This window comes from Dunckerocampus dactyliophorus, chromosome 15 (assembly GCF_027744805.1).
Source record: "Dunckerocampus dactyliophorus isolate RoL2022-P2 chromosome 15, RoL_Ddac_1.1, whole genome shotgun sequence".
Lineage (NCBI taxonomy): Eukaryota > Metazoa > Chordata > Actinopteri > Syngnathiformes > Syngnathidae > Dunckerocampus > Dunckerocampus dactyliophorus.
In genome coordinates, this window is record NC_072833.1 from 16,172,905 (window position 1) to 16,194,325 (window position 21,421).

Below are 21,421 nucleotides of genomic sequence, written 5' to 3' on the forward strand. Positions count from 1 at the left end.
CTCTATAAAGTATATCTTTAATAAACAACAAACTGTACAAATGTTGTATAGCAACTCAAATCTAAAATATAAATACATGTTGGTGCATAATGTAGCAGGTAAAAAAATCAACCTTTCTGTGTGACGTCGTTCCCAAAATAGCTAGAGTACAGTCACCCAACCGGTCGAATGCAGCGACTTGATCCTCCTCTGCAATGTACTACGGGGTGATTTTGACACCGATGAGCCTCTTCTTTGAAGTTTTTCCACGATATTCCACAAAGTGTCCATCTAAAAAAATAAGTCTTATGACAATCACATCATAGAAATACAGCTGATAATAAATCACAACTGAACTATATTACTAGAGATTAAGAAAATGCTCTCTTAAATTCTTCCCCGATTGAGCCTTCTCTTTTTTAACACTATCCTTCTTCAATAATGTAAGTAGTCAATTTTACTACATAAATCCCTTTCTCTTATAACCACGCGGTGTTTTATTGACTCATCCCTCAATAAACACTGTTCACCACCCTTTAACAACACACAGTATCTACAGTATCTTCCTCACGGTATCTCTATAAACTTACTCTTACAACTTAGGAATTATTCAATTACTCTACTTACTGTCTATTCAAACCTTTACTTATTACTAACAACTACTGTATCTCATATAACAGAAAAATATGACTTACCTACTCGTTATGGAAGAAGTCTCTGAAGAATTTATTAAGCTTTAACTTTAACAATACAGTAACATTCAAATGTTACCATTTGTATATATTATGAGAGGTGAAAATCATTCCTTAAAAGCACTGCGTACAACTAATAACTTAGAACCGATCAAAATCCTTGCTATACTGGATCCTAGTCCCAATCGTGGCACCCACGTGTTAATGCCCGATGAGCTGAAGGATCACGGATAGCATAGGATGCGATAACCAATATTTACTTGGCCCTAATGTAAGCTCCCCTGGGGATAGACCAAGAAGAGATATTGTACAGTAGTTATCTTCTCAATCGAGTACGTCCACCGCCATAGTCCAGTGGTCTGAAGTGACAAGACAGAATAGTCACTGTGAGGTTCAAGAGTCTCCTACTCTGCCCAGCACAGCCCTAACTATAATGGATATGCACTGTTGTACGCCACGAGAAAGACCACCCACTAAGATTGTCCTCCCTACGGTCCAACTTGGTGACATCAACGCCACTTGTCACTTCCGCCTCAAAACTTACATTTCATATAACCCTTCTTAGTATTGGTTAGTATCCAATTGGGTAATAAATTGAACTTTCATGTGCAATTTGGTGCACAGATTGCTAAATTTGAATGTTAGCAGAATGAAACTAAGCCAGTGAGCTTTCGAGACGTCATACGACGTCATATGACGTTTTCCCCGGGGTTCTACGGGTCCACCGTTTGGAATCCAAAATACACGCACAATAAGCCGGAGCCAGAGACCAACAGTTACTTTGGAGCCGACAAAATGGAACTCTCCTTTGACACACATATATGGGGAAAGAACTTTTTTTCCTATGACGATGGTCTTCGGGAGTTTAGATTAATACAGGTGAATTGTGTGCGTGGATCTGTGTGTTCGTGCATGCACGGGTGCGCGCATCATCTGTTGAGACGTGCAGACAAATTATGCACATTTTTGTTCAAGTTCTGCACAAGAAAAGCATTGAATTTCACAAAATCTTACATGCTTTTGCGAAATGCACGTCACCATTTATGAAATGCATTTCAGCTCGTCATATGCAATCGTGTTTACCATCGTGTTTGTCGCATAAACATGACGTCACATGTAATGCGTTTGTATGCAATCACACGACTACAACTGAAGAGGCGATATTCCACATTACAAGCGCTCAAGCCGGCTATCCTGGAGTCTGATGAGCCCACGCCTACCGACATCAACGGACAGATCTGAAGCTGATCTAGGGATTTAAGCGTTGAAAGAAAAGAAAAAAAGAATATATGACTTACTTATATAATCTTAAGGGCGTGGCCCAAACACTGTCTATTCAACTTTGGCGTTATTTTTAGTCAAAAACTGCCATTGCTCCATAAGTAATAATGCATCAAAATCGAAGTTGTTATGGACTATTGACCTATGCAAGGCCCTAATGACGTCATATCAAATATTCTACTTTGAAACTTACTTTTGGAAAATACTGCATATTTTGTGATTTAACAATTTCCAAAATTTTGTTTTTTTTAGACAAAAAGGCAGACAAAATTTAAAAATAATAAAAACTTAATATCAACGGACAGATCTGAAGTTGATCTAGAGATTTAAGCATTGAAAGTAAAAAAAAAAAAAAAAAAAAGGAATATATGACTTATTATAAGTGTGGCCCAAACAGTGTCTATTCAACTTTGTTGTGAGGGACTTTAAAGCAAGCATTAAGGGTTCATATAATTATTATTCTTGTAATACTTCTTATATGACATTTTACCTCGGTTACAGAACACAAAACATTCCTTTCAAAACACAAAATAGATCCATCTTTTTGCTGTGCAATTCATTCTTTCTTGGGACTGAGCGGGTACCTAGGATGACTTTTATCTTCTCAATTGCTTGTGCATAGTTGCATTTGCATTAATTGGCCACTGTACAGCGAACTTTTACAAACAAAATAAAGGACATTTGCATCCTAACAGCCATGCAATGCATGCTTTCTTTCAAAATAAAGGCACTGTGAGTAAAAAATATATATATTAAAGACGTGAACCATAAATCAAAGTGCAGCGTTAGGAAAACCACCTAAGCATGTACATGTGTTGGAATTATAGTTCAAGAGTTGGTTTTAATAAGTAACATATGTAACATATGTATGTCACAAAATAAAAGGTTGTTATGTCATGGCAAAAGACAAAAGCTTTCTTTATTAATCTTAATTAATCCTCAGAGTTGTAGTTGAAGAACATAAGCTTCTTGCGCCCTCCAGAGGTTACCTTTAATATTTACATATACAAAAAGTGTGAATGATCCCGCCATCCTTCAACAGCTGTGTTTGTTTTTTTGGTACTGAAAGTGGCACAACAGGAATGTCCTTTTGAAATACTGGAAGTCATTCTTGATGAACCAGTGCGAGCTCTGGTGGACATCGTGGTGAACAGCAGAGCTGAAAAGGGAATGTGGCTGTGTGCTCAAAGGAAGTCTGATAAAAGCAGGCACAAAAAAACGTACGTAGTCTTCCTAATACTCCAAAAGAAACTCTTGAGAGCACGTTAACATCGGTCTCCGCCCGGTGGCGTTCGAGAACCAGCGTCACCATGTTGCCCTGACCCAGAAACACTTGAGAGAGATGCTCCCTCAGGCTCCCTGTGTCCTCTGGAGTTCTGTGCTAAAGCTCTCCTTTCCATGCCACCCCACCCTGGCTCTCTCCACCTGCTGCACCCATAGTGCCACCCGGTGTTCGGTCTCGGAAGGCAAACACTTCGGTTTGTGAGCGTGGAGGAATCAAAGGGGGAACACTGGTGGCTACACCAGCAAATGAGTGGTTTCCTGGGTTGGGTGCCCTGGAGAAAAAAATAATGATGGAAAATGTGGTTGGATTTTTATGTAGAGTAGATCCCTGCCTATTTGCGGTTCAGCATTCGCGCCCCTGCATATTTGCAGTTTATTTTTGCGGGAACTTAAATAGAAGCTGGTTTGATGGCGCTATCTGCAGGGGAAAGAAGAGTGCCGCAGCTATAAGACCAGCAGAGGGCGGTGTCTCACAACTCAACATTACCCATCAGAAAGAAGCTTTGGGACAAGATGTGATGATGTGTAACTGCACGTTTTGTAAGTACAACACTCTCTACTGTATGCCTGTCTTTGTTTATTAATGTGTAAAACTGAATTTAAAATGTTTAATAACTGTGACAGGCATATTATAGGGTTTACAGTCTTGGAACGTAACTCCCGCAAATAGTGGGGATCTACTGTATTTAATTTATTTAAAGTATATGTGCAATATGTCCAACCTGTGTTCTGCACAGAGGAAGTCATCCAAATGAGGCCCTCCTCTTCCCAGTGGGTCATCTGGAACCATAAAGTGATCGCCAACAAACGTGTACTGGAGCAGTCTGACGGGGATACAGGTGTAGAATCTTATTAGGCTCTTGCACATGGACAGTATTTCTACTTTACTAAATACGTTGGGGGGGGGGGTTGACACAAAGAGTGTCACATGCACATGCACAACGTGTGTGTGGGATTAGGCTGATGAAACCGACACACAGATGCACATACATGCACATGCAAAGTGTGTTGCAATCGCTTCTCCACAGTTACATTTCACAAACTTTCATCATACAAGGTTATTCAGAAAGAATGAACTGATTTCATGACTCATTGCTTCAATAAGCATTGTCATGGAATGAGTCAGTGACCATTTGAAAGAGGGGTTTTCTAAATTTTGAATGTCTGCCACAGGGGCACTTCAGTCGTGTCGTTCCTCCGGCAACGTTGTTGCACCGCTACTCTGTGGATTGTGATATGCTGATTCACATTAGGGAGGAATTCTCTTATTGCACTGATGTTGCCTGTGCTGCAGGAGATGGCCATATTGAACACTTGTAAAACAGAAAGTAAAACTGGATTGCGAGTAGAATACTTGTGACATGGTTGGAGTTTTCTATTGCTTTCCCTGAATAAAATAATGAGTCATGAAATCGGTTCATTCTTGTTTATTTGAATACCACTGTAGAAAACAACAGAAAGACTCCAAACTAATCCACTAATTCACAATATAGGTATCATTCTCCTGAAAGGGGTACCAAAAAGCGTGACATAGCAAGCAAAAATTAAAGTTATTTTCTAGCCAAAAGCATCCTTAAATTACTTCTGTTGTGATCTGGCGCCCCAGTTAGGATAAGCGGCATAGATAATAAAATAAAAATAAATAAATAAATAAAAAATAAAATAAAAATGTTATAAACTTGTCATTTCTTGGGGGGAAAAGTCTGAAATAAACACTGTATATAACATGACCTTTGGTGGTAGTAATAAATAGGAGTGTGACAATAGACGTCTTTATTGAACCGTTCAATACAGTGGTCTTGGTTCGATACGCACTTTGAATCGAACGATACTATAACCTGGTAGATGTCACATGACATCAGTCAGCTGACATCAAAGTCCCCTCCTGATTCGTATTGCTCCTCCACGGCAAAGAAATGCCCGCAGGCAGAAGCAATCAGCAGCTCCTGTTGTAACTGGCGTCACACGGCGTCTCAAGCGGCATGCAAAACTGTGTTTTTCATCTTTATTCTCCAAATTCCAGATAAAATAACTCAGCGGTAGGATGCATATCCATACAATAAAAGTCCTCATTGCATTGTAGTGGCTAGTTCCATGCAAAACCTTTAAAAAAAATCAATTGTCCCGTGCACTCAAGGTGCTGTTTTTGTTTTATATACTGTAGTTGTAACTTCTACGTATACGGCAGAAAATGAGCCAGGGAAGGCACAATTGTTTTCCTCTCCAAAAATATGATCAAATCTGATTACATTTAATTTTAATTTAAAAACTGTACTTTTGAGTTGAGCACAACCCAAACGTGAATTTTCTGTACCGTCGCACCCCTCATAACAAACTAACTTTTTAGAGAGTCCCAAAAGTAGAAAAAGTCATTACAAACTGTTGAATCAGAAACCTGCCTCAAACATTTTGCATTGGAAGCCATCTAATTCCAACGCACCTCTTTTTGATGATGTCCCTCCATACGGGCGACTCATCCAAGAGATCCCTCAGATTGTCATTGGTCACGATCACGCCATCAGTCTTCTGTGCAAGCTGCAGCATTTGTCTGCAACAATGGCAGAAATGCAAAGCATTTAAAGCAATAAATACTGCATGAAGAGAATATTTTTACTACCAGTTAAATGGGAACTTCCCGTTCAGTCTCTAACCTGTCGTCATACGAGCAGATCCTCTTCCCCCGGACCATCCTGGAAGGAGTGTAAGACAGCAGGCCCAGTTTATGCAACTCACTCAGATAGTGCTGCTCTGTGGGCAGGAAAAACAAAAGCAGTGCCAAGGATTTAGGCGTACCACAAGGACACACTGGCTGAGGCCTTGTCGGACAGACAGTCACAAATAGGTCCGCCCCGTTTATCATGTTGTTTGGTTAACGTCGAAAATGTACACCACATTTTTGCCTTTATATGCTGGCATTCCCTGGTTAGCGTACAATATGCTGCACGTCTTGTCGTGTTATTAATACACAAAACATGTCCTTGTACTTTTAGAACTACAGTTTTACATGCATAAAACTATTCTAAAGGCATATAAATGACAAATGAAAAGGAAAAATTAACATTTAAGGTTACTTGTACCTTCACTGAAGGCTACTGTTCCCAAAGACACAATGTGGCAGCGAGACACCAAACGGACACGATCTTCCTGTTTGTCATGAGTTATTTCTTGAATTGTCACCTTCTTTATCAAAATGTTGGCATTTGCAACTTTCTTTGGCTCCATTTTAGGTTACAGTATTGAGGTGAGAAACACTACTGAAGTCAAGAAACAAATCTTGTCAAAACAGAAATGTGGTGGTGATCGATCTTGCTGCCACATCGTGCCTTTGGGGACAGTCACATCAAGTCAATCTTCAATGAAGGTAAAAGTAACCTTAAATGTTCATTTATCCCTTTCATTCATCATTTAGATGTATTTATATGCATTTCTAATTGTTTTCTGCATGTAAAACTATAAAATTGTGTTTTGTGTCAACATTTTTGGCTTTTTGGAGCAGATTAATTGGATTGACATTATTTCTTAGTGGAAAAATTTATTTGGTTAGCGTCCATTTTGGTTAGAGTCAGGCCTTCTGTAAGAAATTGATGACGCTAACCAAGGTTCCACTGTATGACATATATCTAAACGCAAACACTGAATCTGAACCTCTCTTCATGCTATAGGAACATTGCAATGAGGAGCAAGCATGGCAACCTCTGATGCGGGGGTCATTCTTTTGCCTCCACTGGGGCACCAGGGCGCTAATTTGACGATGACCACGGTCCCAAAAATGCTGAACAGCCAGAGCAATGCCTCGACATGAAAAGAAGTGTCCCCGCCCATGACTGCAAAATCAAATCAAGATGGAAAATTATGGAAAAGTGTGACCTTTATTTTCCTCTCTTTCGCTCTTCGTGCTCCTACCTCATGGCCACGTTGCTCCCATCTATGACGATTGTCCTTAGCTTGGGGTTTCCTGGCTTGTCTATTAGCTGGAGGGCAAAGGGGGTCCGCAGACCCTCCAGGAAACGCTGCTCCCCTGTAACCACCACTGAGGAAACAGAGGCCAAACTGCGGCGTTCCCTGAATCTGGTGAGAGAACCCTCATTTGGGGGCGCTTCCTTTGAGCGGTTTGGAGATACAGGCTTCTGGCTCGGTACATCAGGGAAAGGGGGATCAGACGATGTGGCATACATTGCCATGGGTGGTCCTTTGACAGAATCAGGATACGATGCGACTTTCTCAGAGCAGGACCAATCTGGATATGTGGTTAAGTTTGCTTTTTGTAAAACACTTCTGTCCTTATTTTGCATGGGCCCATCACTCTTCATCATCCCAGCTTTCTCATTCTCATCCTCCACCAAGACTGCCAGCCCTGCTTCTCCCTCCCTGGATGTTTCCTTCTTGCTGCCCCCCTCCTTCTGCAGCTCCAGGAGCAGCTGGAGGGTGGATCCATTTGGCAACTCGCTGTAGACCTTTGTCACCTCATGCTCTTTGTATCCGCAGCTCACAGCGGCTTTCTTCACCACTCCCAAGACAAAGTCCTCATCTTCCTGATGTTCACCACCCTCTCTTGACACATCTCTGCCTGCTTCACCTTCCGCCGTCTCATCTTCCATCTCACAAGACGGGTTCCTCTGGCTCTGAAAATCCATGTCACCACAGTCCTGCTCTCGCTGAACCAGGTCCAGGATCTGAAAGGCCTCTACAGGCCCTGTTCTGCTCAGGACTCGTTTAACAATCTTTTCTGCGTAACCCATGGCTGTGAAAAACTTCAACATAAGCATGAATTCGTTGTTTGCTTCAGGTGGCTTCTGCGCTCTCTCCTTGTTCTCTTTCCCTGATGTTTCCATCTGCTCTGCCTGCATTACTTCTTCCACCTTCTGTGTAGTCTTAATTTGGTCTTCCTTAGGGGCGTACAGAGAACCACAAGTCACCCCAGGGAGGCTAACCTCATGCAATACTGAACATTCCGCTTGAACATCTGCCTGGTTTGCCCCTAGTCCTGACCCTTTCACCATATCCAGCAGGGCTTCCTTTACAGACCCAGGCAGCAACAGGAGATCCAGGATATGTCGGTCCTCCCATTTCTCCACCAGAGCTTTAAAGACCCGTCGAGAATCAAACAACTCATCTGAAGCCTTGTCTTCAGTCTCTGAGCACCCAGCCTGTGTGCCACTGTATCTCTCTATCAGATGGATGATAAGGGAGTAGGCTTGCACCACAGGCACAGCAAGACCGGATATGAGCAGGGAGCCCGGAGAGCCCACCTATGTGGAATAAGAAAAAATGACCATTTTAGATAACAGCTTATCATATCACAAGCCAACAAATACTCACCACAATGTGTGCTGAGGTGCTCTTAATGATGCAGTCCATGAAGAGTCCTCTAGCACCGCAGAAGATGCAGTTCAGCGCTAGGGGATAGGACAACTCCTGCTGCTCCTCCTGGTTGATAAGTCCTGTCACAAATAACTAAAAAGACAGAAATAAGCTAAGTTATCTTTTTCCACTTTGAGAGAGAGAAGTCAAACCTGACCTTTGCAGCTTCGACATCACGGATCGCCCCTTGCAGCCGCAGCCACATTTGCTCGGTGGAGAACTGTTGCAGGTCGCGGGCGTTGATGACGAACGACACTTGGAATATCCTCTCCACAGTATCCCGCTGGGAGTTCAGGGCACCATGCAGCATCTTGGCGCACACAAACTCATCCTCCACCTCAGCTTGATGCTCCATCCCTTTTTTGCAAATGTCACATAGTCACTTTAACACACATGGTTACAAGTTGCTAAAGTCAACTAGTTGTTGATTAAGAATGATCACAAAAAGGGTCACGCACTCTAATATTTTGTTGGACTGCCTTTAGCTTTGATTACGACCTGCATTCACTGTACAGTTGTCCCTCGTTTATCGCGGTTAATTGGTTCCAGACCCGACTGCGATAAGTGAATTGTCGGCTGACTCCATGCAGTGTGAAGGTAATCTGATCTAATGTCATACCTCATCAATGTGGCATTACTGACGCATAGTAACCAGAATACTACATAGAACTTTTCTTTCAATATTTTTTGACTAATAATAGTCTATAGTCAACCACAAAACAGTGGTCATTTCTTAATTAATTTTCAAAAAAACGCAATACAGTGAGAGACCGATATTGGAACAGCAATGTAGCGAAGGACGACTGTATATCCAAGCTCACCAGGGTGGTGATCAGCCTTGACTGGAGACAGATAGGGCACATGTACTTTATATATATACATTAAAACGTAAGAACACAAATATTTTTTCAGTTAAATAAATTATTAAATAAAAAGGTCAAATAAGAATTAGAAAACAATTTGAAGACATTTTTAACCAAAGTGAATTATTCTCTTCTTCTTGCTGTTATTATTATTGAGCAACCTGTATTAACATTAAAAAAAAACTTCCAAAGGAGTCAGTGCCTCACCAGCCATGAACCTCACAGCAAGTCACTGGTTTGACCTCAGGTTCCTGTGTCGTTCTGTTTTTCGTGCCGGTTTTTGAACGTTTTTCCTTTGGAATTTATGTCTTTGGAATAGTAAACAATAACAAATGTTGAGTGACCTCAGAGAAGCAGAAAATCTGAATTTGTGTCTGAGTATAGATGGTATTATCTAATATAACAAATTTCCATCCATACAGAGGAGGCATACTTTAAATGTAATGAAATTAGAAGGCACCTTTGAGTAAACTTCACGTATCATTTGAGTATCTCGTTGTCCTGGTTTTACCCTGACCGGGTCAATGTGAAAGGGCCCATACAAACTGGCTATAAATCGTCCACTCAACTTTCAGTACAGTACTATAAAAGTGACTTTTTTTTTAAACAAGTTACCCTGCTGCTACAAAAAGTTTACCTTCCCGTAGAGGTTGTTTATACACAAATAAAGTGACAAATTTGTGTTATCAGTAGGAGAACGGTACACATGTACTGTACATCTATGGCTGAATAAGGCCTATGTGACGTTTAATTAAAACAAGTGATTATTCAAGTACACAGCCTGAATGAATCAAGAAAATAATATAACAAACAAACGAACCTTAGTAGACTCAACAAATTCAGTTTTCTTACCCGGAGTTGGTCGCTCGAGTCCAGAATTCCGCAAATCACATGACGAAAACAAACAAGCAAAGCTCAAAAGACTTCCGCACCAAAGTATGTTCGATTCAAAACTTCCAGGAAGAGAAGACCCACGGAGGCGGGCGGTTAAAAGTGAAAGTAAACGCGCTGCCGCGGGAGAAGCTCGCCTGCAAGGCCACTGTCTCACCTTCAATGACCCAAAAACGAACAACTTCACAAAAATAAAAAAAAATACGCACAATGCTCCTCGATGTACTGCACACGGTGTCACACTTTCGCCCCACCAGATGGCAACAGTACCTCTTGAATTGTTACAAAAAAAACTTTGAATTGTCAAGCAGAAGTTGAGGGGAATTCCAGTGACGACAGAAACGGGGATTTTTAAAAAATATAACTCTTGTACTTACTGCAAGTTGTTCTTCACGCCTGCTCCAAATAATGCCTCATGTACCATATATTGATTTAATAGTAGGTTGGATTGGAGCCCTGAGTTGACCTTCAAGATTCTTTTGGCAAGCTTGCAACAGATGCATGCTTTCAGTGCTGTGGGGGAGGCCCATTTCTGCACCAAAATTGCCTGTATGAATGAATTAATGGACGTTGACATTTTTGCAATTTTCTTTAGAAGCTAATTTCTCCTCAAAAGACACAAAAGGGTGAAAAATTGTCAAAACAGACACCCACTGGGATGTCGCCCATGATAATATACAGTAGGCCTACTGTATTTCTGACAAATACACAACATGGTGCTGTTATTAACCCCCAAAGTTTGACCCCATAATTCTGATTGAATTTCTCACACAGCTTAATGTGCCCTACGAAACAGCCCAGTTAACTGAATCACCTCGAAATTTGGTATACACCTTTAAGTGACTGACAAGCACATGCCTGTAAGGTTTGAGCAAGATTGGTCAAGTAAAACATCTTTGGGGGCGCGGCAGGACTTGCCCATAACTCACTGACCATCTGTCGAGTCATTATAAAAATTTGGGACTATCAGTATCCCATGTACGCAAGCATGTCTGCCAAGGTATTTCAGGGACGCCAGAAATGTTGATGTCATGACCAGTTTATGTGTTGTGAACAGTGTTGGACAAATTACTTTAAGAAAGTAATTAGTTATAGTTACTGGTTACTTTCCCAAATAAGTACATGTATTAGTAATATAACTACTCCTTCATAAATGTAATTCGTTAGCAGGAAATATCTGGTGTTTGCCGTTGAGAGCTTGCCCTGAAATTGCACTCTACCTTTAGTCTGCGTGTGTTTTGTGTTATGTTCAGAGTTCCGATCTCTGTGAATGCACCTCGCGTGAGTGCCATTGGTGGAGAATGAGGAAGTAATCTGTGGGTGTGGAAAGGATGGCGAGACAGTGTGCAAGTTGGAGATACAGCATACCGTGTTGGAACGGAGCACTGCTGTTGACGTGTTAAGGTCAGAATAAAGTTTAAGAAAGAGCGCCAGGCCATGTGTACCTCTGTCGGGCTGTTACAGTAATAACGTGGTCACATTTCACTGTTGGTAATGGTAACAGTGTTGTAACGTTTGAAATAGTAATTAATTAGACTACCCCTTACTGGAATACAATAATCATCTGCATCGGGAAGGGAGTCGATTGCTGCTGTCGATTGACAGCCAGTGTTCGTAGTAACAGCTTTAATAACCCGTTATTAACGCTGGTTGTCGTTAAAAACTACGGAGTTTTTAAAGCTGTTACTCTCAGCACTGGTTGTCAATCAACAGCAGTGGATGCGGCCAACTTCCTTTGCAGCATTACAATTGGGCTTCAGATAGGGAACAACACCATGCACATCCCTCAGGGGACGCCGTTAACTATCCATCGTCCATTTTAGATTGGATTGGTCCCCAAGGGGAAATTTGTCTTCACTGGCTGTACATTATAGAAACAACATTACGAAGACAACAAAGAAGATCACATACCACAACAGTAACAACATACAATCTACAAGACAGTAGGGTCACAGGGGTATGCAGGAGCCTATCCCAGCTGACTTTGGGAGAGAGGCAGGGGACACAATCACAGGACACATATAGACAAACAGCCATTCACACCTATGGACAATTTAGATTGTGGAATGTGGGAGGAAGATAACCCATGCTCCCACTAGGAGAATATGCAAACTTCACACAGAGATGTCCAAACAGAGATACGAACCCCGGATCTTCCAGATCTCCTGACTGTGGCCAACATGCTAACCACTTTCTCTTCATCTTTCACAAGCCAGATCATCTTCTGTTATTGTGTCTTCATATTGGGAATACATTTTCACAAAACACCTTTAAGATGAGCTTCATTGCACGTAAGGTTTGAGCGTCCGGGGCAGTCATATGGTTTCTGAGTCGGCTAAACCCAAAGCACCACTGCTACCAGGTGCCCCAAAACAAGTGAAATCTTGATGGAATGTAAAAACATCAGTGTCCAAGTTTTATGTTAATGGACGTACAGACATACATTTTTAATCTTCTTGTGCACTTGATGTTTAAGTTATAGAATTCAGATTTTCAGAGGCTTACGAGATGCAGCGTGATCTTGTAGCCATCAATATGCACAAATTGCACCATTTAATTACATACATGTCTGTGTGATTGCAATATACAGTAGTTTGACTGTTTCGTTAGTGTTTTGTTAGTGCTTACATTTGGAATCTCACATTGTTTTGTAGCCCAGACACGCATAGCAAGTGCTAACACAAGCCTCTGCTGGGTGCCGGGCCGCTGAGACCAATGGTTTGTGACGGTCCAGAGTGAACCCAGCAGGCTTCTGGCGCCCGACTCCTGACTGCACCGCTGATCCTCCATCTGCCACCGGATGCTCTGCAGCGAGCCACTGTGTGGATGACAAATCCTCATACATGCATGCTTCCGTGTTTGTACAACAGTACGGGAAACATGAATGACTTTCAATTAAGTATGACAGCAAGGGTTTTAATGGAAGCCCACCTTTGTGCATGATGTATCTGTTACAACAGGCAGCAGGGGTACCCCCTTTTTTCAGTACAGCCATCTGTTTGCACGGACTGATTGATGGCTGGAGTGCTTGAGGTGGTTTGGAGGTTGCACATGAGCAGCACAAACACAGGGTAGGAAAGTCGTCAGAGAGAGTAAACTTTATCTACCTGGAGAGTCAAATGTTCACTGGTGTGCATGAGATCAAATATACATACAGGAAAAGAGTATATTTAGTGTGTATTAATGCAAGAAATATGCTACAATCGCAGTGTAAGAGACAAGACATCACAACAATCAAGCCACTTTGAATTTGCTAGATCTGAGCTAGCTGAAAATATAGATGTTAATTAGCTTCATAGATAAACTTGCTAGCTAAAGCTAGACAAATTGGCTCGCTAGTTAAATATACAGTAGATAGACAATACTGTAGATTATTACATGCATTTAGGAAAATATCAATGGTGCAAGTAAGCATAGACACTAGGTTAGCCATAAAAGTGCAGAGGAAATGGAAAATACATTCAAGCTTTGATTAAATGAATCCATTGACCCCTTAGCGTTCTCTCCACAATCCTCTACACCCTTACAAGGGGAACACCAGAAAGCCAGAGAACGTGGAGTACTTCCACCCTCCCATAAGATTCCCCCTTTCCAGTTTGAGGTATGCCTTGTCCCCCCTCTCCATCATCACCAGGCCGGCATTGGTGGCAGCTTCCCTAGTCACGTCCTGGTCGCCCGCGAAGGCCGAGATCACTGGCCAGCCGTTGAGAACCAAACTCACCTTGAGCAAAAAGAGGGAGCACTTAGTGAGAGCGGAGAGAAGAATTGCACAAACTGAGGATTTGGAGGTAGGTGCTGGTCAAAAGTAAACTTACTTGGATGGTCTGCCTGTTGTAAACTTTAACCACGTGAAAGTTGAAACTGTAGACCCCCTTTCTGGGAGCCATAAAGACGCTTCTGGCGGGATCAAAATGGCTGCCCACATTCACCAAGACCTGGAAGAAGAGAGAAGAACCTCTTTCCATTCCTCCGCCTCTCCCTTTGCAAAAACAAACCCACCTGGTCAAAGTAGATGGTCATGGTGCGATTGCTCATCTCTGAGGGCTCGTGGTTGGTGTTGCGGATGGCCGAGAACGCCACCCGGCCTGTTCCAGACCTCACAGACATTCCCAGGGCGTTTCCTGATGGCTCGGCAGAGGGCGTGGAGTCGCACACCACTAGACATTTCCCCTCCAACACGATTGGCTCAGTGTCATTCTGGCAGTGCACCACCAGGGGCGCCCAGCGAGTGACAAGCAGCAGTTCGACAATGAAGGCAATGCGGAGCCAAGAGGGGCGAAACATTCTTCCGACTGGTTCCGATTGTGTTTCCGACTGCTTTCAAGTTCACCCGCAATCTTCAGGGGTGTCGACTACGGCTTGCTGGTGTGTTCATCGGACATGATCCTCACGGGACAAATCTGCCAAGGCTTGGTGGAGTTCCCATAGCATCTGAGAGGAAGTCCTTAAATCAGACACATGTGACATCACAGACATTTGCTGATGTAGTCCTGTTTGTTTCTGTTGTTTTGTAATTGTTGTAGCTGCTGTTGTCCTTGTCTCTCTCTTTTTTGTCCCCCGCTTATCCCCACACCTCCCTCTCTGTTTTCTTTTCTCTTCTTCTCTATCCCCTCCTGCTCCGCTCCAAACTTGCATGACAACAAAACATCAAAGTCAAATAAATTCTGTATAACAGGGGAAGTGTATCTCATACTTTTCCCTGGCAGATCAAATCTGTTGAGCACGTGAGGGCATTATATCAACAATACTATCTGCCCTAATGGCTGGACAGGACACACAAAAAGAGAGACACAAGTGGAGGGCGATGTATTGTGTCAGTGCTGTGATTTTCATCAACGGTTACACACCAAATTAAAGTTGTATCACAGAAATAAACAAGCACAACCATTGAAAATGGTACATTTCTCTTTCCAATGAAGACACTTTTACTGCCATTTACTGATTAAAAACCAAAACACCAACCAGGAACATCAACATGTCGACAAGGAAGACAAAACCAAAAATACAAGATGAGGTAATGCTTTTGGCCAGGAAGAAATTGTGGTGTAGTGGTGCCAGCTGGACCAGGTGGCGGTGGGGGCTGGGAGGGATAGTGGACTACCACATTCCCACCAAAGAAAGACCAGCTGTGGGTAAAATCCCTGCTATAAATTTCGAATCTAATTCTTCTTCGTACAGCTTGAACGCATAGTCGGATTTGAAAGATAACAAATGTGTTAGCCTAAAGGATGTTTTTCTATATCTTCAAAAGTTGTTGCATGTAGGAATTATGTTGCCAACAGCATTCCAAAAAAGAAGAAAACTTACCTTATTCATCAGACAACTTGGAGCATCTCATGTCTCCTCTCCAGTTTCGTTTCTGCTCTTCTCTTCACGCTCATTCCCCGCCAAATTTCCTTTCCACTTTCTCTCCCCTCCATGTTGCGAGCCTCCACCTCCCTCCCCCCTACCTGCTTCCCAACCCGCCTCCTCTGCATCAATTGGCTGAGAGGAAATGATCCAATCTGGCTGATGATAGCAGATATTTTCAATCTGAAGTCATTAAAACAAATACACTATTTTAGTCCAACATGCAATATGGTTTCTTCACTGTTATCACATGCATATCCTTTTGTTTATCTATGGTGTTCTCTTTTATCCAGCTTGCATAACAATGATCAGTCCTTGCTTGTCACCTTATCTGTGTTGCTGTTATTTTTCTTCAGTTAAAGATGACTTGTACATTTTTGATTTGGTCTGCAACTGCCCCACCATTTATTGTGATCCCATTAATATACCAAAAAGTGCATCGAAACAAAAATACCAGCTACGTTTAAACACTAGTCATACTCTCTTGCACTTCATATGGCTCCCACTAAAACAAATGGCAGCATAAATGATATTTGTGGAAATGGCACGCTCTCTCTGCCACCACATTCCCTTAATGGCATGCCAAGACTGGACTCTCAGCGCGGCCAGTGCAATCCACAATCCATGCATCCCAATTGAGAGTCTCGCGAGACCTGTTCTATTTTAGATCCCATTCTATCCACCTATCTAGCTATTTATCTATCTAGATATCCGTGACGTGCGGTGAGGTTAATGGCTGGTGAGACTCCTTTCGAATGGTTTAAATGTTAATATAAATTGCTCATTAAGAGAATAGCAAGAAAAAGGTTAAAAATGTTTCAGTTGGTTTTCAAATATTTCTTCGGCCCATTTATTCTTTTTTTATTAATTGAAAAAAAATTGTGTTCTTACCTTTTGTCTGTATATGAAGTACATGTGCCCACATCCTTCTCCAGCAAAAGGTCTTATACTTTGTTGTAAAAGTCTGATCATCTCCTGGTGAGCTTGGGTATATAATCCTCCATCTTGGCAGTCAAAACCATTCCTTCATTCAGCAGAGCTTAAAAATATATTGCATTTAACTTGCTGCTCTGGACTTGCTGGATTATGATGTCACACTTACATTAAAGAAGAGCTGTAGAAAGTCAATAAATATTTCTGTAACATTACAGAAATTGCCATGATCCAACTCAATGTTGGCAGTTATCTTGATGATCAGGAAATGTGCAAATTCATCAATTTTTCTTGACGAAATGTTAAAAACTAATGGAATCATACAGAAAATACATTTACAATAAAGTTCAATGGACAAATGTAGATCATGATTTTATGTTATCATTATCGTTTTTTATTTTCTATTGTTACAGGTGAGGCAGAGAGCAAGACTCATGTCATGTTTTACTGTCTCTTACCCAAATAAAAAGATCCCGCTATGCTACAGACAACAGATACAGAAGATATACAAACTCTTACAACAGTAACAAGTAAAAGTACAATTCAAGAGGTGTCACCAACAAGAAATGTCACATGATTGTGAAGTGGAGCCACCACCTCGTCATTTCAAGTCATGTGACACGAGAGGCGTCATGACAGCAATGAGGAAGCACTTCCTATTGTGCAGCTGTACGGGCATGGTGACGAGCAGATCTGCAGCATTCCTCTCCGTCAGTGCTCAGGTGAGTCAACCAACTTAGCCCTTGGACGCTGAGGACACACACCTTTCCCTACAGGGACAAAGGGCATGATTCCTAAGAGTCACCTGCTCTGACGCCACCGCAGAGGACGCGTGCCCAAGACCATGGCAGTAAGTCCAAAATGACCTCGATCATGCTTTCTACATGAGAATGATTTTCCTGTATCCTGTGATAACAACTTGTCAAACTCTTATTTGAGCTAAATACAAAAAAAGGAAACACGGACAAAGGTTATTTTTTCTAACAGCAGGTAATGTAATTGTTTTATTTCCCAACAGTCCTTATGGCTGTCAATAAGGGCAGCCAGTGATTATTTTTATTGTGGGAAAAATTACTATCAAAGTTGAGTGTTTTGTGTGAGGGTACAGTACAGGTGTGTCAAGTGTTTAAGAAAACAAAATCAAAGTGAAGGGTGGAGTCAACATTGACAAAACTGTACAAGCAAAGACATCGAACAACATTTAAATACAAACGGCAGAACTTCCTGTTCAAAAAAAAGAGAGTGAGAGGCAACCACTGTTCCTTTTTTTGTTTATGCTGCAGAAAATGGCCTCCCATTGTGACACACAGACCGAAAAGCAGTTGGAGTGTCCTGTGTGTAAACAGGTGCTCGCCGACCCCGTTACTACACCGTGCGGACACAACTTCTGCCAGGCCTGCCTCCAGGGCGTGTGGGACAACAGCGACATGTGCCGTTGCCCTGCCTGCAACAAGGCCTTTGCCGAACGGCCAGAAATCTGTGTCAACGCCGCCTTCAAGGAGCTGGCTGACACCTTCAGGAGAATGACACTCCTTGACCATTCTTCATCCTTGCCGCTGTGCGCTGCAAAAGACACTGACGTGACATGCGACGTATGCTCTGTCGCTTCTCTGCGGGTGTCAGCCCTCAAGTCCTGCTTGGTGTGTCTCACCTCGTACTGCCACATTCACTTGGAGCCCCACCGCAGGGTCGCATCCTTACGGATGCACAGGCTCATGGAGCCGGCCACTGACTTGCGGGAGCGTCTGTGCAGTAAGCACGATAAGCTCCTGGAGATGTTCTGTCGGGACGAGCAGCAGTGCGTGTGCCAGTTCTGCACTGAGAGTGAGCACAAAGGTCACCAGATCATTCAGATCGAGGAGGAGGCCGAGGAGAGGAAGGTAACGCCATCCTTGAATCTTAATTCTTCATTTTGCAAGACATTGTGGACAATTTTTTGCTTCTAACTTTTTGGGAACAGTTTTGGGAAGGCCTTTTTCTGTTCCCAGTGTGCAAAGCAAGGTGTGGAGGAACCCCACTGCTTTTGCCTGTTTGTGATAATACATACTTACAGAATGTTGATGTTCACTGACCTTGTGTTAGCTCCAGATGAAGAAGACAGAGGCCGATTTTGAGCAGATGATCCAGGAGCGACAGAACAAAGTGGAGGAAATCCAAAATGGTCTCAAGCTTAGCACGGTGGGTCCTAATTTTGTTGCAAAAATGTGCTGTCCTGAGGCGGCTTCATCCTCTCATTCTCGTCCAGATGAGTGCAGACGAGGAGAAGACAAAGAACGAGCGCCTCTTCACCTTTCTGATTGACTTGGCCGAGGAAAGACGGGCAGAGGTCGCCGCCGAAATTGGTGAGAGGGAGAGGGCAGCTAAGTTGAGGGCTGACAGCCTCATGGGCGAGCTTCGGCAGGAGATTGCGAAGCTCCAGGAGAGGAATGCAGAGCTGACAAAACTGAGGGACACGGAGGACCATCTGCACCTCCTCCAGGTTGGCATGAGGTGTCAAGATATTGTTACATGCAGTGTGACCTCTGACCTCCCTGTTAATGTGGGACAGAGGTTCCCTTTGTTGACATCGCCTCCACCCACCAGAGAGTGGGCAGAGATCAGCGTCAACCCTGAGATCTGCGTGGGGACAGCGAGAAGGGCGTTGTCCCAACTGGAAGCCGCATTGAAGAGCGAGCTGGAGAGTGTGAAAACAGAGGGTGAGTTGGCCTCAAATATTTGAACATTAAGTGTGAAGCTCATCATCGTCTTCTTCACACAATGACAGATATAAAGAGGATGCAGAATTATGCAGGTAATACCATCATCACTGTGACCCTCTTGGATGATTGTGTTGGGATTAATGAAGCTTCGGGTCCCCACAGTGAACGTGGAGCTCGACCCAGACACTGCCCATCCCAACATTTCTCTGTCAGCTGACGGCAAGCAGGTAGGCCGTGCGGAGATACTGCACGCCGTGGCTGACAACCCTCAGCGCTTTGACCCCGTCATCTGCGTTCTGGGCAAAAGAGGCTTTTTGTCTGGAAGATTCTATTTCCAGGTAACGATCTCTGCTGATCCAAATTAACAGAACAGAACCTGGATGTTGTTGGGCTTAATTAAATCTGCTCTCATCAGGTGGATGTGGGAACAAAGACCTTTTGGGATATGGGCGTGGTCAAAGAGTCCGTCAACAGGAAGGGCCAGATCACATCCAAGCCAGAGAACGGCTTCTGGACGGTGCGGCTGAGGGGCGGGGACGAGTACCGCGCACTGGACTCTCCGTCAGTCCTTCTGAACCTCAATGTGAAGCCACGGACAATCGGTGTGTTCACCGATTACGAGGAGGGGACCGTGTCGTTCTTTGACGTGGACACTAGGTCTCACATCTACACCTTCACTGGGTGTGTGTTTTTGGAGAGAGTTTTCCCATTTTTTAGCCCTGGAAGTTGTGATGAAGGGAGGAACACGGCGCCGCTGATCATCACAACTGTGAGTCACCAAACAGAGGCCCCTTGACCAGGAACAGATCCAGTATTAATTAGTGATGTCTTTGATTTCCCCCCACCACGTCTTTGATTTTGTTTTGTTTTTTTAATTCATTACCTGCCTAAAAGTTGATTTCTGCTTCTATGTCAAGGCGACGGCACGTTACTCCCCCAACAAGCCCTCCGGTGTGCAACTAAAAAAAAAATCACGGTGCGGACTGTTAGGGCTGTGACTGGTTGATTTTTACATAATTTCAGGTGTGTATTGTGCATGTTCATTGGGTGTACACATTGATTAACCCTCTCCGTCTCTCGTCAGACACCATTGTTCATTCAATGAAATGAATTAAATCTGCTCCATCTTCTTCACTGTTCAAATAAACACTGAAATGTAATTGCATTTCCCATAATTCCATCATAAACATCATAAATCTGTGTGAGTTGTGAGTGGAATTAAACTAAATAAAAGCTTTCCTATCTAGTCTGCCTGGTGTGTGTCCCACCTAGTCTTTGAGCATGAACTGATGAAGCCTGCTCGAATGAGAAGGGAAATGTCTTCTAAAAGAACCTGAACAGTCTAGTTGCGATCAATTGAATGCCCTGAGAATACAATGACCTAGATGAATGAGAATATTCAAAGGCATTAACCATAATAATTATAAGATTGACAATAGCTGTTATTAATCTTATTGCCGGCATCACCATCATTGTAATAAAAATAACAACGTGACAATACTATAGACAAATCAGTGAGTTATGTGGTGAAGTACAAGTACTGTATGAACTGTGAGTGTGTATATGTATGCGTGTACAGGTATCTTTGTAGGTGTGCATGTATGCATTAAATGTGTATTATATGTGTGTGTGTGTGTGTACGTGTAATTGTCATGAATGTACGAAAGGTGAGGGTCTGCTCCGTACCACCCACACAGTTAGCACGGGCCCCCACCACCAGAGAGCCACCTGGCCCATAGGGACGGGCAGAACCAACGGCGGCCCCCCAAGAACTGGGGCATGCAGGGGCATGCCGAGAGGTAGCGCCACGCCCCACCACACTCGACCATGGCCCACCCCACAAAGTCCTACATGTACAGTATGTGTATTGTCCCCATCCTTACAGCAAGGCAGAAAGGATCCCCACATGCCCACTACTCAACCCCACTCGAACTTAGCAGGAAGGAACCGAGGACACACGACCAACAGCCAACCCACCACAGCACAGAACCGGGAAAACCATGAGCCCCAGGCCAAACCCCAGGCCACACCCAGCCCGCCAGGGCACCTAGTCTGGCTCGCCCAACCCCCCAGAAAAGGTCCCCCCAGC

At 43.2% G+C, this 21,421-nt stretch overlaps 3 protein-coding genes across 8 annotated transcripts; 1 reads left to right on the forward strand and 2 right to left on the reverse strand.

The window, feature by feature from the left end:
* Window positions 1-36: 36 nt before the first annotated feature.
* khnyn (KH and NYN domain containing) lies at window positions 37-13,431 on the reverse strand. Its single transcript, XM_054800944.1, has 10 exons — window positions 13,283-13,431; window positions 12,994-13,169; window positions 8,755-8,954; window positions 8,556-8,690; window positions 7,140-8,485; window positions 6,930-7,060; window positions 5,888-5,984; window positions 5,677-5,784; window positions 3,959-4,060; window positions 37-3,508 (listed from the first exon to the last, which is right to left on the reverse strand). Exons 2-10 carry the CDS (start codon window positions 13,139-13,141, stop codon window positions 3,334-3,336), a joined length of 2,442 nt encoding a protein of 813 aa, XP_054656919.1. The 5' UTR covers window positions 13,142-13,169; window positions 13,283-13,431; the 3' UTR covers window positions 37-3,333.
* Window positions 13,432-13,503: 72 nt separating this feature from the next.
* On the reverse strand, window positions 13,504-15,766 carry LOC129195148 (cerebellin-1-like). Of its 2 annotated transcripts, none has more exons than XM_054800952.1 (4): window positions 15,659-15,766; window positions 14,351-14,795; window positions 14,167-14,286; window positions 13,504-14,072 (listed from the first exon to the last, which is right to left on the reverse strand). In XM_054800952.1, the coding sequence occupies exons 2-4, from the start codon at window positions 14,633-14,635 to the stop codon at window positions 13,875-13,877; spliced, it is 603 nt and encodes a 200-aa protein (XP_054656927.1). In that variant the 5' UTR covers window positions 14,636-14,795; window positions 15,659-15,766; the 3' UTR covers window positions 13,504-13,874. The 2 variants fall into 2 exon arrangements, with proteins under 2 accessions (XP_054656927.1, XP_054656928.1); XM_054800953.1 differs by having other exon boundaries at window positions 14,351-14,782; window positions 15,659-15,755.
* Window positions 15,767-17,304: 1,538 nt separating this feature from the next.
* LOC129195146 (zinc finger protein RFP-like) lies at window positions 17,305-20,568 on the forward strand. 5 transcript variants are annotated; one of them, XM_054800950.1, is made up of 8 exons: window positions 17,305-17,483; window positions 17,917-18,513; window positions 18,716-18,811; window positions 18,879-19,112; window positions 19,182-19,329; window positions 19,398-19,424; window positions 19,495-19,670; window positions 19,748-20,568. In XM_054800950.1, the coding sequence occupies exons 1-8, from the start codon at window positions 17,478-17,480 to the stop codon at window positions 20,126-20,128; spliced, it is 1,665 nt and encodes a 554-aa protein (XP_054656925.1). In that variant the 5' UTR covers window positions 17,305-17,477; the 3' UTR covers window positions 20,129-20,568. The 5 variants fall into 5 exon arrangements, with proteins under 5 accessions (XP_054656925.1, XP_054656923.1, XP_054656920.1 ...); XM_054800948.1 differs by having other exon boundaries at window positions 17,910-18,513; window positions 18,879-19,329; XM_054800945.1 differs by having other exon boundaries at window positions 18,879-19,329.
* The last annotated feature ends 853 nt before the right edge of the window (window positions 20,569-21,421 follow it).

Excerpts from the sequence above, each read along its gene's own strand:
- khnyn (XM_054800944.1), bottom strand. The coding sequence starts at position 13,141 with ATGGAGGATCAGCGGTGCAGTCAGGAGTCGGGCGCCAGAAGCCTGCTG. Across the intron at positions 8,955-12,993 it reads TGTCTGGGCTACAAAACAAT|GGATGGAGCATCAAGCTGAG; the intron begins GTGAGATTCCAA and ends TTTGCAAAAAAG. Across the intron at positions 5,785-5,887 it reads ATCTGCTCGTATGACGACAG|ACAAATGCTGCAGCTTGCAC; the intron begins GTTAGAGACTGA and ends CCATTGTTGCAG.
- LOC129195148 (XM_054800952.1), bottom strand. The coding sequence starts at position 14,635 with ATGTTTCGCCCCTCTTGGCTCCGCATTGCCTTCATTGTCGAACTGCTG. Across the intron at positions 14,287-14,350 it reads TGACCATCTACTTTGACCAG|GTCTTGGTGAATGTGGGCAG; the intron begins GTGGGTTTGTTT and ends CTCTTCTTCCAG. Across the intron at positions 14,073-14,166 it reads ACAACAGGCAGACCATCCAA|GTGAGTTTGGTTCTCAACGG; the intron begins GTAAGTTTACTT and ends TTTTTGCTCAAG.
- LOC129195146 (XM_054800945.1), top strand. Across the intron at positions 19,330-19,397 it reads GGAGAGTGTGAAAACAGAGG|ATATAAAGAGGATGCAGAAT; the intron begins GTGAGTTGGCCT and ends ACACAATGACAG. Across the intron at positions 19,425-19,494 it reads GAGGATGCAGAATTATGCAG|TGAACGTGGAGCTCGACCCA; the intron begins GTAATACCATCA and ends GGGTCCCCACAG.